Source organism: Diospyros lotus, chromosome 15, assembly GCF_014633365.1.
Source record: "Diospyros lotus cultivar Yz01 chromosome 15, ASM1463336v1, whole genome shotgun sequence".
In the NCBI taxonomy this organism is placed as follows: domain Eukaryota; kingdom Viridiplantae; phylum Streptophyta; class Magnoliopsida; order Ericales; family Ebenaceae; genus Diospyros; species Diospyros lotus.
The window spans coordinates 4823754-4837153 of record NC_068352.1 but is presented as its reverse complement, the minus strand read 5'-3'; the positions used below and the strand labels follow the sequence as shown (position 1 = coordinate 4837153).

Below are 13400 nucleotides of genomic sequence, written 5' to 3'. Positions count from 1 at the left end.
TGCCCCTTACCACCATTTGGTCTTTTAGGCTATGATTTAGCTGTATCGGGAATTGTCTCAAATTTGATTTCTTTCGGCGTCATAAATCCCTTCTCAAGACCCTTGTCGATTTTATATCATTTTTTTTAGACATATAAGTTTTGAGGCATTCTTTGCCGTCGATTTGGCAATTTATTTTACTATCAAACCAATTTTTTGGTATTTTAAACTCATCCAAATGCGTGGCAACCCCATGCCATCATGGGGTATTACAATAGCCTTAATCCATTGCGAGTCTAAAAAGGCCTCACGAACTAAACTAGGCTCTAGGGAACTCACTAAGGCATGATGTGAAGTGATTGAAAGGGACTTGGCCTTAGACCTAGTAATCATAGGATGGAAAGAAAGGGCTGAAGAGGCTTTATATTTAAGAACATGAACTACAGGTCTAGGAGAAGAAGGCTGCACAGTGGGTAAGAGAGCAACATGAGGTGTAGAATCAGGAGAAGAAACAACATTTGATAAGGAGGAATTCAAGGGTCATGCTATTATAGAGGAAAGAGATGAAGAAAGTGACTGTAGAAAAACCACTAGGAATTGATGGAGATGAAGAAGAGGACGTGAACAAACTAGGATAGGGAAAGTCATCAAGATTAAATTAAACATGTCTTCAAACATAAACTCGTTCAGAGGGTTGCAAACACTTGTAACTTGCTTGAACATAACATTCCTAAGAAAAATACATTGGTTGAATGGAAATCAAACTTGTGTTTGATATAAGGTCTTAGGTAAGGAAAGCAAACACAACAAAAAAGTTGGAGCATTAGGTAGTTAGGTTGTTTGTGGTATAATAATTCAAATGGTGTGCGGAATTTGAGAGGTGATGAATGAAACAAATTAATGAGATGCACTGCTATTTGAAAAGATTTCACCCAAAACTTGAGAGGCATATGAGCATGGGTCAACAAAGTAAGTCTCATTTCTGATATATGCTTTCTCTCGGCTACACCATTATGTTGATGGGTATAAGGATAAGTAAAACATGGCAGTATATCATGATTGTCAAGATAAGGCAAGAAAGCTTTAAATTCCCCCTTGCCATTATCAGTTTGTAAAGCTTTAATTTTGGTTTGATACTAAAGTTCAACAAGTTTATTAAAGGTAACAAAGGTAGGCAATGCATCAAATTTTAACTTCAAATGGTATAGCCATGTATAACGTGTGTATGCATCAACAAAAATGATGTAATATATGTACTCTTTAATAGACAAAGTAGGAGAAGGAACTCATAGGTCTGAATAAACCAACTGAAATGGTTTCTTTGTTGTAACATTACAATCAACAAATGGAAGTTGATGAAGTTTCCCAATTTTGCAATAATCGCAAAAAGGAAGAAATGAATGAGAACAAGGAATCTGAATGAATATGATGTGTAGGGATCGTTGAGGCTCCAAGTTGAGCATTAGTACGATTACTTGACGTCTAGCACGAAAATCGAGATTGGCATGAGAATCGAGGAGGTCTAAAATACATTAAAGGTGAGTAGTTCTACTGAAAACTTGGCTTACTATGAGTGTTTTTACTTAAAAATTTGGTTTATTTTGGGTGGTTCGACCTTATACTTGATTTGTTTTATACAAACGATTTGACCTACGATAGGTTGATTTCATATGGGAGGTTCGTCCCAAGTTGTTTTATACATGTGCATTATAAATTCATGCATTAAAATATTGATTTTAAATGATGCATGTTATGTGTTGCGGTATTTGCATGTTTATGTGTTGTCCACGTGGGATGTGGGTTGTCAACCTGTATTGTGGTACTTGAGTGATAGCACTCGGAATGCATGTCAAGGATTAATGCTATGTGACCCACTTGGGACGAGGTTGAGACGGACTTCACCCTATGATACTCAAGTGGTGGAGTTGAGAGTGGACACCACCTTGGAAGTTGGCTCAAGTGGCGGGGCTGAGAGTGGACACCACCCCAGGTTCTTTTGAGAAATAACATTATTGCCTAGATGAACATCGTTTACAGGGATAATGTTAATTCTCTTGTGGCCAGGGTTGTGTTGAGATCTAAAATACTTTTGAGTGGGAGCGTAATGCCTAACATGATATAGGGGTGATACCCAAGTTCATGCGTTGAGGTTGTCCCTCTTAAGCAACATTGTGTTATGCCAATGTGTCGATTTGGTGGTGTTGCTTTTAGAGAGATTGCATTTTTCCCCGGTTAGGGTTAAGTGTTGTGTGGGATTCTCTTGAGCTGGGACATGTCGAGATATGTCAGTTTGGTTCATGGTCTTGCATATATTCATGAAAATATTTTTGAACTCTCGCTTAGATGATTCATCATCTAATTTGGACTTTATCCTTGCAATATTCAAATGTTCAAGGTGAAAACAACGCACCAAAGGAAAGGAGGTTCTCGAGAGATAGTTGATAGTTATATATTAGATCTTTTGTAGGTCTTTTATTATGTACGAGACATTTAGGTGTAGGTGTATTATTTTGATGATGTCATGTTGAACATCGATGGTACAAATTCTATATTATGAATAAAAGAATTACGCTTATGTATTATTGAGGTTTCAATTTTGCTTTCGCTAATGTGATGATATTACTACTCTTAGCTTATTCCTTTAAGTTGATATGCAAAGATGGTAGATCAGGATTGTTGGGGTTTAATTTACGTTGAGTGTATGTTGAAAAAAAATATCTCCGAAATCTCGGGTTAACGCACGCCTTGGGGAAAAGTGGGATGTTACAATGAGACTTATGTAAATTGTACGGATGTAAACCTTACTTTCATGTTGTATGACTCTACGGTTTGATGTTAACTAAGGAAATGAATGTATTGTTTTGTTCCCTAGTTATTGTGCAAGATTCAGGTTTCGATCAATTTTTTAGAAATGTATGATTGGCTAATATAGATATATCAGTAAAGTCTGTATGTTTAAAAAAAAAAAAAATAACACTCTGAGAAAAAGGGGTGTTACATAGAGTATGGTCAATAGTCTTGATCTTAAAAATATAATCATTGATAGATAAAGAACATTTCTTAACTGACCTTAACTACTGCTTTAGTTGAAAAGACTTGGTAATAGTTTGATATGGATATAAACTTTCAAGCGAAGATCATACCTCGATAGATGATTCACAATGAATCATCTGCGCTAAGACCTCATTGTTAATGATCGAAAAAAGCCAGCCTAGTAGCAGTTGGTTCGATTCCAACCAATTTAGATGTTCTGAGTTCACCTTCTAAGATCTAGCTTATCTGTCATTAGGATTCGATACATACTTCAGTGGATGTGGCATCTTGTTAAGAAACAACAAGAGGTCAAAGGCTTTGATTATAGCCAGAATTTAAGCCTTCCAAAAGATGTAATTATCAGAATCTAATTTTATTGGAATAAAACTGAAGGCCTTTGCAATCGCATCAAAATCATATTGCGATATAGATGATAATGATGAAAAAGAGCCAGGTGGAAGGGAAAAAGAGGCATTGAGATCAGGATTTGGCATCATGACTTGTGTCTGTGGCTTTAATACCATGAAACAGTAGGCTAGGGCACAAACAAAAATAACTAAGGCACAATCAAGAGAGAAGAAAGGCTCTTGTGATTCTCTGAATTAAAGATCAAGATGAATGAAAATGAAAAATCAATAGAAGAGACTCTACTGAGTTTATATTTATACTTGGTAAATCTGATAACCAACTAACTAATACAACACCATTACATAGAGCAAAATACAAAACAACATTATAGCAACATCAACTAATTTAACAATAGTAACGTGACTATGAGCAACTCAGGAAATACTTCTTTTCACAATTAAGATAGTTCTCCCCTTCCAGAATTAAAATTTAATTTGTAGACATTTGAAATTTGTGCACATACCACCTTGTTTTTATGTGTATTATGCATTAAATGCAATTGTGGAATGTGCACTAGACAATGCTAGGTGTATGTTCTTGATGCATTGTGGCCATTAGTACTAATGATTGCTTTTAAAATGCTCCCACTTTTTGAAAGCCAAATCTTCCTTACACCTTATATATGTGTAAGCTCAACCAATGTTTTTGAACTCTTCTTTAACATTTCTCATTTTGGTTTTTGTTTCATTCTTTTTCATTCCCAACTATCACCTTTCTTTGATCCCATTTCTTGAGTTTTTTCATTGGTCAACAAGTTAGAGATAGTTCTTGTGTAGAATTATCCAATCAAAAAAATCAAGATGAAGTAGATGTTCCCATGTGAGTAGAAAGAGTTCCTCAAGAAGTTTAAAATTTTGACACATGGGTGATTGATTTTAACATCCACTTGGGGGGTTTGCATACCCATCCACGCCTTGTGTAAGGTAATTCATCGAAAGATCTAAGATTTTCTTTAGCAGGTTGAGGTCACTCTTACCCAACTATTCTTTTTTCACCTGAAGGTATTTGACTATGTTCTTGATAATCTACTTAGCCGTCCTTTCAGTTCAAATTCCTATCACAACAAGCCAAGTATGTATGTTGTCATGCTTTTAAGCTCCTGATCTCCTCTTTGCAAATCTAAAAAATGTCTATGGTACAAGTGTATCGACCCAATAAGCCCTACATGCAACATGTAAAATACGAATGCATCCCATACTTATCTTGGTCTTCTCCAAGGCTTTTCAATCGAAACAAATTGATTTATTCAAGATGTAACCCCATGCATTCTCATTTATGATAACCAACATCATAAACTGATCATATTAAAACAATGGTCCCTTCTTAGACATATCTTGTATTGGGATTTACATGAATATATGCCCACCTAATGCGACATTCATCCAACAATATAACAATTGCATCATAATATCATGCATTATCAAGTCATGCGATGCTCTATATGCTATGTATATGGAACAAGCATGAGAACTTACATTGATATAAGGTAAAGTTTTAGATCAGGACAACAATCTACTATTTGATCCTTAAATAAAGATTAAACTCATTAACAATATATTTCATTTATCACAATTCACACATAGTCCTATTGTGTTTTTGATTATGCCATATATCACAAAAAAATCCTCCAAATTAGTGTGCTTTTCTTCCTATAAACAAAGGATTTTAACCCATCTGAACACATATCTCAACCTCAAGTGATATCTATTTTATTAATAAAGAACAAATGGTTTTCCATTTATCATGGGTGAGAGTCTCTATAAATCATCATTTTTTTTTTCAAAATCATAAGAATCTAGTCGATTAAAGTGTTTAATTGGCATAATATGGTTGATACTTTATAAGTTTTTGGTTTGACTAGTCGATTAACTCCAAGTTTTAAAATATTACTTAATATCGACTAATTGATTATGAGTTTTTTTGTCTCTAAATTTCTTGTTGTTAATGTAGGATAATAACGTTAAAATTGAACTGATAAATTAAAATTAAATAATAATTAGTGAATTGAATATTTCTTAGAATTAAGGGTAAGTATTAAGTTGGTTCAATTACTAAATTGATTGAATTACTCAAACTCAACAGATTGAATCTATGTGAAAAATCGAATCAAATCGATCAAATAAATTTTTGAATTGGACAAATTGAAAAATGAAAAAAATAAAATAATAAAATATAAAAATGATGTTATTTTTGACATTTTGTTAGGTTCAATCAGTGTGTCTTTTTTAATACGGAGATTGAACCGAATCTAAATAACTAAAATTATTAAACCTGAAATCTGAATCAAATCAACCTACAATTTAAATCAAATTAAATCAATAATTTTAACTTATTTAATTTAATTATTTTAATTTACTCGAAATCTTGCTCACCTAGTCGAATTTAAGAATTTAAGGTTTACGCGACCGGAAGGCCGATTGAAGTTCAGCGGGATGGGGAGTTAGGGGTAATATGCGTCATTTGCCCACACTCCCACTTGCTTCGAAAACTCGCTCCAGAAGACAATGAACCACCGCTAAGGCCTCGTTCGCGTTCACGGACGGCAATCAAGAAGAAGATGACGATAAAGCCCATCGCCATCTACTTCTCACCGCCTCTCTGCAATCTCTAGAGCTTCAACGAACCGTTTCCTAAGCCCTTTGTATCAGAGAAGTTTCCACAAATTGTCGGGAATTCTGATGGATTTAGCAGCCAAACCCTCGATTCTCAATCACTCGACATTCTCTGCAGCTTCGCGCCGTTCATTTCTCTCCGCCTCTCACCGTCCAATTCGACGAACGACGAACAATTTCACTGCAAGTTTGCGTCGCTCTTCTCGGAAATCCTCCAATTTTGTCGCCGTAAGATTTCGGGAAAATGCGGTTTGTTACTGTGGAGTCCGTGCAATATCTGCCGCAGCTAAAGATAGGGGAAGTGATTGTGTTCAAGAGTCCGTTCCCAGTATGAACTCAGGGCTTCTTGAAGTTTTGGTGAAGCGCGGAGCTGTGTTGGCGGCTGCTGTTGTTTGTGGGGCTTTTGTGTTTGGTTGCAGGAGAGCCTTTGCTGTGGAGGGCGTTGTCGGTGCCGGTTATGGGGTTATAGGACAGAGCATATTGTTGTTGAAGAATTGTTGGCCAAAAGTGGTGCAGGTTCTTCTGGTGCTCAAGGAGCAAGGTTTAATTTTGGCTGCGCTTTTTGGCCTCTCCGCGTTTTTCTCCATGGCCGAAACTGCGATTACCACGCTTTGGCCGTGGAAGGTACTAATTTTGTACTCCAGTTGAGATTTCTACGCAATTTTCGTTTTGCTGTATGTATGAACTGTTGGCAATGCACATTGTTGAGTTATGCTTTGGAAATATTAGTGCAGGAATTATATTCTCTTTTCAAGATTTCTCAACGGCAGAGTAATCAGCAGATATTCAAGTACCATTAAGTACTAAATATAACCACAATCAAACAGTGAGGAAAAACTAGTCTGTAAGATCTGAAAGTTGTGGAGATTGCCCCAAGCCATTATTTCCTGTGTGTGTTGTGAAAGAGACGCACAAAAACAGCTCACAAAAACAAACCCCAGATAGCATAAACTTTCGATAGAACTGAAAGGATTAAAACTCCCAACACAATCATGGCAAACATATAAGAGATACACGTAACAGAAAACATAAACAACAAGAAAAATAAATAACGCAAAGGGGACAAGATTTTTACCGTGGTTCACCCAAAATTTGGGTTACGTCCACGTTGAGCTCTGGTATGAAGAGCTCACTACACTATAAAGAGAAGGAGTACAACTGATTTACATCAACATATCAAACTCTCTGTACATCACTAATCTTGCTAACACAGTCGACCCAATGATCACAAAATCAAGATCAAAGGTCTACCAATCAAAACCAGTGAACAAAGAGAATATACAGAGCATTTACAGAAGACAAAAACGGAGAATAGAATGATCTCACTCGGACCCCCTAAGAGAGGAAAAACCCCTCAAAGACTTTCGGCCAAGACGATAGAAAATGAAAAAACCCTAATCCCCAATGCTCTTTACTCCCTCTCTCTTTTTCCCCGTCCCTGAACGAATCCCGAGGCGGAACATAAATAGCCAAGATGGATGGTTGAGATAACCCGAGATAAAGCAAGATTGATGGTCTGGATCAGCTCGGGATAAAGCAAGATGGATGGACATGATCAGATCGGGCAAAGCGACTCGAGCTGGCCAGCTGGAGGTTGCCGCGTGGCCTTCCAGCAGGTTTCCCAAAAAACAACCGGGTTGCCCCGCTACCCTCCTCCAGCCAAGAACCAAAACGGCATCACTTTGATGCTTCATAAATAACAGTGTGCAAAGAGTTTTCTGGAATCGATTGATATAACCTGAACTTCACAGTTAATACCTGGATGGTGGCATTCTGAAGGGCGATGAACCATTACAGAATACCTAAGGAGCTTGCATAAAATGTAGAGACAATGAAAAGTTGGAGTAGAGAATTTTGATTTTCTGTGTTTTTTTCTTCCTTTTTACTTGTTGCATGGGTTATGCAGTCATCTAGTTGTATACAATTTCTGAAGGATGTCTCTTTCCTCCCGTGGGTGTGTCTTTTAGAAATGATATAATTCTTGTTTTCTATTTTTAGTTACCAAATAAAAAGTTCAATCAATTCTGAAACTTTCATTTTTAACAATTCTCTTACAGTCCCTGCAAAGTCTCAATGTCTTAAAATCTTTTGTCACACCCCTAACAAGCGGGACCAGCTGCAAACCCTAGGCTTTTGGCCTAAGGAACACATTCAGCCTAAAAATCTGTTTTATCATATTTTATAACTGAAAAATATCCAAAGAACAATAGCCAACAATATCCTCAGTGATTATATATCTAAAATAAGCAAAAGCTGAAGTGTCCCTAAAGTGAGTCCTCCGAGTCAAACCCTGGGCTTGTTATTGACCACCTGAAATGGTTAGGTGGAGTTGTGAGCTCATAGATTAGTGATAGGTAATCTGCACGCAAGTAGATCATATCTTAAACATTGTATTCTTCATCAAATTTTTTTCATTTCCGAATATTCTCAATGCATCAATTTGAATCAACAGTAATAATCTCATGTTACATGCACGTGTACAAAATGATTTTTGTATAATAGTAAGAATTCTGTTCCATTTTCAAATAAATATCCAAGGCATTTTCATGTGCTCAATCATCTCACATGATGGTGCAATTGGTAAATATGATAATGCACAAGTCAAGGGAACCACTATCAATATCCAAATCTGAATATCGTAATTGGCTAACTAAAAAGGGGGAAATAGTACATTCAAGTGGTTGACTAGGTAGGCTACTTGGGTGGCTGAATGAAGACTCCAACATGCAAGGAGATATGTGCAAATTACCATGTGCACACACACACATATATGAGTTGGCAGCTGCCTTTTGGGTAGCAATGGGGTGGGAGAGAGGTTGTTGTATGGATGGATGGCCAATCTACAAGGGCAATAATGACACAATGTTGAAAAGGAAGGTTGCAAAATATTTGGTATCTTGGTTGATATGTTCTATCAGAAAGGGGCATTTCTTGGAGGAAAGCTGAATGACCTGGAAAAGGCAATTTGTTGATGCAAAAGACCATAATGGGCGTGAAAGGGCTGGGCACTCTAAGGGTAAATTGGTCCATTCCTGACACCTAGCTAATGCTTATATGATCCTTGATAATAGGAGAGTAAGTAATTTTCTCTCTGTTGATGTGTGAGTGTTTGGGAGTGAACTGCTAGCTAAATTGCTGTGATTTTCTTTTGTCCTTATGTGGGGTGCTTGAGGAGCATGTCTACTCTAGCAAGAGGGGGATTAGCATATGGTGAGTAGTGTGTGAGAGCCTTGTTTGTTTGAGAGGCTTACTGTGCTGTTGAGAAAGCTTACTGGGAGCTGTTGTGCTTAGAACAAGGGACTTGTTTGAGCAGTACTCCAGCTTGCATCTTCATTATGGGGTAAGATCACTCATCTTCATACATGTGCATGGCATTGGTGTCATGACCCTAGGAATTACCTAAGGATATAATAGTAAATATAATAGTAGGAGTTGGCATACAATATACAATAATTGTAATTTCTTTTCTTACTTTCTGTTATAGTGTTTTGTTCTATTCTATAGACAGTTAGACTAGTTGTTATATTGCACATGGGAGTATGTGGGAGGATGTTAGACTATATATAAGCCTCAGTTGTGGTTAGATGGATATGCTTGATTAATGAAATTCTGAATTTCTCTCTCTACAATTTCTCTTTTTTTCCCTTTCTCGTTCTCCACTGTTCCATTCCTCCTCTTTCTAATTCTATTCAATCTCCCTATTCAATTCTTCTCAGTTTCTTCCCCAAAACTCCTTCCAATTACTTCTAAGACCCTAACTAAACCCTAGGGTCATGACAAATGGTATCAGAACAGTCCATCATTGGCTGTGGTTTTGATTTGAGTTCCGACGGTGATTATAGGCTGCTAATTTCCGATTGAAGGAGAGCAAAGCAGTTTCGACTCGAAACTGTACGCAGATTCCGTTCGAAAAGACGGATTCCTCCGACTTCTTTGTTAGTGAGTCCCGACACCCTAGGCTGCTAATTTCCAAGTCGGAAGGTGTTTGAGGCGAGAATATGAGGCTTGGCAGCAGGCGAGCCAGGAAGTCGTGATTGGTGTAGGAGTTCCAAGAGATCACGGTTGTGTAGTGGGGTTCGGCTGGAAGGCAACGAAGGGAGGGTGGTCTACGACCACTGAAGTGCGATTGTTGAGGCGAGCGTGAGTCTGTCGGAGGTGAAGTGGATGACCCAGAGAGTTGCTACCAGATCGATAAGCTTCCTGTAGGCGCGGCTGGGTGTTACAGTCTTGATCGAGAAATTTCGACTAGTGTTCTGTGGGATACTGCCGCTTGATTGGTCAGTGATTTCAACTTAGACGGTAAGAAGTGGATCTGGGTGACTTCTTGAACCCATTGTAGTTGCTACCAGATTTCGGAAATACCAGAGGCGAGCGCAATTGGGCTGGGAGCCTGTGGACGGTGATTGGGTTGAGAAGAACCGCTATTAATTTCTGGAAAGCTCAACAAGCACTCATGTTCCGAGTCTTGAAGAGGAAGGCGGATAGCTGAGGCCGAAAGAAGAGGCGCGACTGGGAAGATCGCTGAACCATTTCAGTTCCAGCGAGCAGTGAAGGCGTGAAGAAGACCTAGATCCGGGTGATTTGGAAGCTATAGCTATCGTGAGTAGATACAAATCCGGTGACCGCGACAACTCTCTGCTATGTTCCCGTGATCAATTCCTGCTGGATTTCAGAATTGGATTCCGATGCACTAGGAGGTGAGTGTCGACTAATACTTTGGGCTTGGAAATTTGAAGGTGACGGGGCCAATTGGTTTTGATGGTGCTTTCGGAGACGCCTAGAGCAGTTCCAGTTGATCAGAACTTGCAGGCGAATACAACCTCCTTGATTCCGACGGAGTAATTCTTGGCTAATTGGCTTTGAGGTAGTTGATCATCCAACTACTGTGATGTTGATTGTGTTTTTTGGCTAAGAGTCAGACGCTCTAGGAGACTCTAGGAGACCATTCAAGTTGTTGGAACTGTGCAACTTCTTCCGCTGCTACAATAGACTTGACCTTGAAGCAGAACAGTGGCTACAATTTGCCACTTCTTGGATCAGTTTCAGGGTGATTGTTGAGAGGTACATACTGAAGAGAAGTGAGGGATTTAGGATGTACAAAGCTCCTGTTTATTGGCCTTCGAGTTGTCCTATTCGTGAAGCTAGGGGAGACAGTGCATACATGAAGCATAATGCTTCATTTTCAGTTGGAATAGAGCCTCAATGGTAGCCAAGGGAGGCTGTATTTTCAGTTGGCAGTAACAAGGACAAAGGAACAAGCAACGAGATACATGATACGAGCAAGGAATTTGGCCTTATGATACGCGAGAAGCTGCAAGAGTTTGCGATGATACTTATTAAGAAGTATCATTACAACTTTTCAGTAGAATACTTTGAAGATTATCATGGAAGTTTTAACAAGGAGGAATTCCTTGGAGTGGAGTGGAAGAAGGATACTAGTTTCGGTGGAATTGACAAGGATGGTGGCTGTCAGGACAGTGCTTGCAGCAATAACAGAAAGTCCGAGGGCTTAGCTCAAAGTGTTTGGATAAAAGAAGAATTAAAGGAGTACTCTAATTCCTTTGGGAAGGAGGTTGTTGATGAGGATGATCCAGATGATAATAGCGGAAGTCCAAAACAAGAGATGCTTGAGGCATTCAATTAGTTGTCGGGAATGATAGGAGACACCAAGGAATCTCTAGAATCGGAGAGTGATTCAGCTGCAGTGATTGAGGAGTTAGAAGAAGAAATAATATCTCAGGAAGTACCTACTGAAAGGCTGGAAGAGGAAAGTGGAGAAGGTAAGTATGGTGTGTACGACAATGATCAGGAAACAGCTATGGGAAAGGAGTTTCTTGCTATTGCAATTGTTCAAATTCCAATTGGTGAGCTGCAATATCAGGGCTGGTTTTGGTTGGCAAGGAAGATTGAGTCCCTTACTATCACTGGAAATGGCATGATTGAGCATGTATCTTCGGTGGAAACATCTTCTAACGTTGTGAAGATGTGTGGATTGGGTAAGGAATTTCATGAACAACTGATAATTGGTGGGAAGCTGAGAGAGATAACTGAAGAAGTCAAAAGTTTGGTAGTAAGGGATGGAACTATAGCTGCTCTAGTGGTTCTTGCTCCAATGGTAAAATTCATGTTTCTGTCTACTGTATTGACAGAGGAACCGACTGCTGGAATTGGGGCTGTGGCAGTACCTAGTTCTGAAGCTCACAAGCAAGCCTCGTCTAAGTATTTAAGGCAAGTCAACAATTTTTCATTGCTGCATTTCCAGGATATTGCTAGTAACTTTACAATAAAACATGGCAGTGGGTTGGATGGAAATGCAATAATTGCAGCTAGGGATACTTGCTTAACTTACTTACTTGTATGGGACGGGGATGGATTATCCAAGGAAGCCATGGGTACAGTTAAATCTTCCTTTAGACTCCAAGTTCCAACTACTAACCATATCAGGCCAGGTGTGGCTGATCATGTTTGCCAATGGAAGACCGAAATTGATTGGACAGGTATAGGGAGAGGTGGTTGTATGGGGCTTGCATTCGATAAAGTTTCTCCTATGGAAGTGGGGCAACTTAGGCTTGGAGTTGATCTTGGACACTTCAGAACGAGGAAGAAGAAGAGGCCTAGAAGGAGAAAGAAAGAAATAAAGATAGATTAGATAGCAAAGGCGGAAATTGGATGAAGCAATGGCTACTTGCTACAAGTTCTTGAGGACAAGAACTCTCTCAAGGAGGGGGAAATTGTCATGACCCTAGGAATTACCCAAGGATATAATAGTAAAAATATCATAGTAGGAGTTGGCATACAATATACAATAATTGTAATTTCTTTTGTTTATTTTTGTTATAGTGTTTTGTCCTATTCTATAGGCAGTTAGACTAGTTCTTATATTGCACATGGGAGTACGTGGGAGGATGATAGGCTATATATAAGCCTCAGCTGTGGTTAGATGGATATGCTTGATTAATGAAATTCTAAATTTCTCTCTCTACAATTTCTCTCTCTTTCCCCCTCTCTCTCTCGTTCTCCATTGTTCCATTCCTTCTCTCCCTAATTCTATTCAATCTCCCTTTTCAATTCTTCTCAGTTTTTTCCCCAAAACTCCTTCCAATTACTTCTGAGACCCTAGCTAAACCCTAGGGTCATGACAGAGGGTTGCCTGCCTTAGGAATTAATGACTTGGTAGAGTAGTGAGTTATGCCTTGTGGTCTATGAGCACGAACATGAACACGATGACAACATTTTCCAAAAAAGGACATGGAATGGGTATGTTAATTAATAAAATAAAACTTTATATTTCTAATGGCACAATAAAGTACCAAGACCATATTCCAAACACATAAATATGCATTTAAAATTCATAATCCAAGTTCCCAA

The 13400-nt window shown here is 38.5% G+C and overlaps 1 protein-coding gene across 2 annotated transcripts in view; it reads left to right on the top strand.

Annotated features, from left to right (window-relative positions):
• Positions 1-5848: 5848 nt before the first annotated feature.
• The window catches only part of LOC127791907 (putative DUF21 domain-containing protein At3g13070, chloroplastic), a 96667-nt gene continuing 89115 nt past the window's right edge, over positions 5849-13400 (top strand). For both annotated transcript variants that reach the window (XM_052322082.1, XM_052322081.1), the window contains exon 1: positions 5849-6656. In XM_052322082.1, coding sequence (XP_052178042.1) covers positions 6099-6656 — 558 coding nt within the window. In that variant the 5' untranslated portion in view covers positions 5849-6098. The remainder of the gene's footprint in view (positions 6657-13400) is intronic.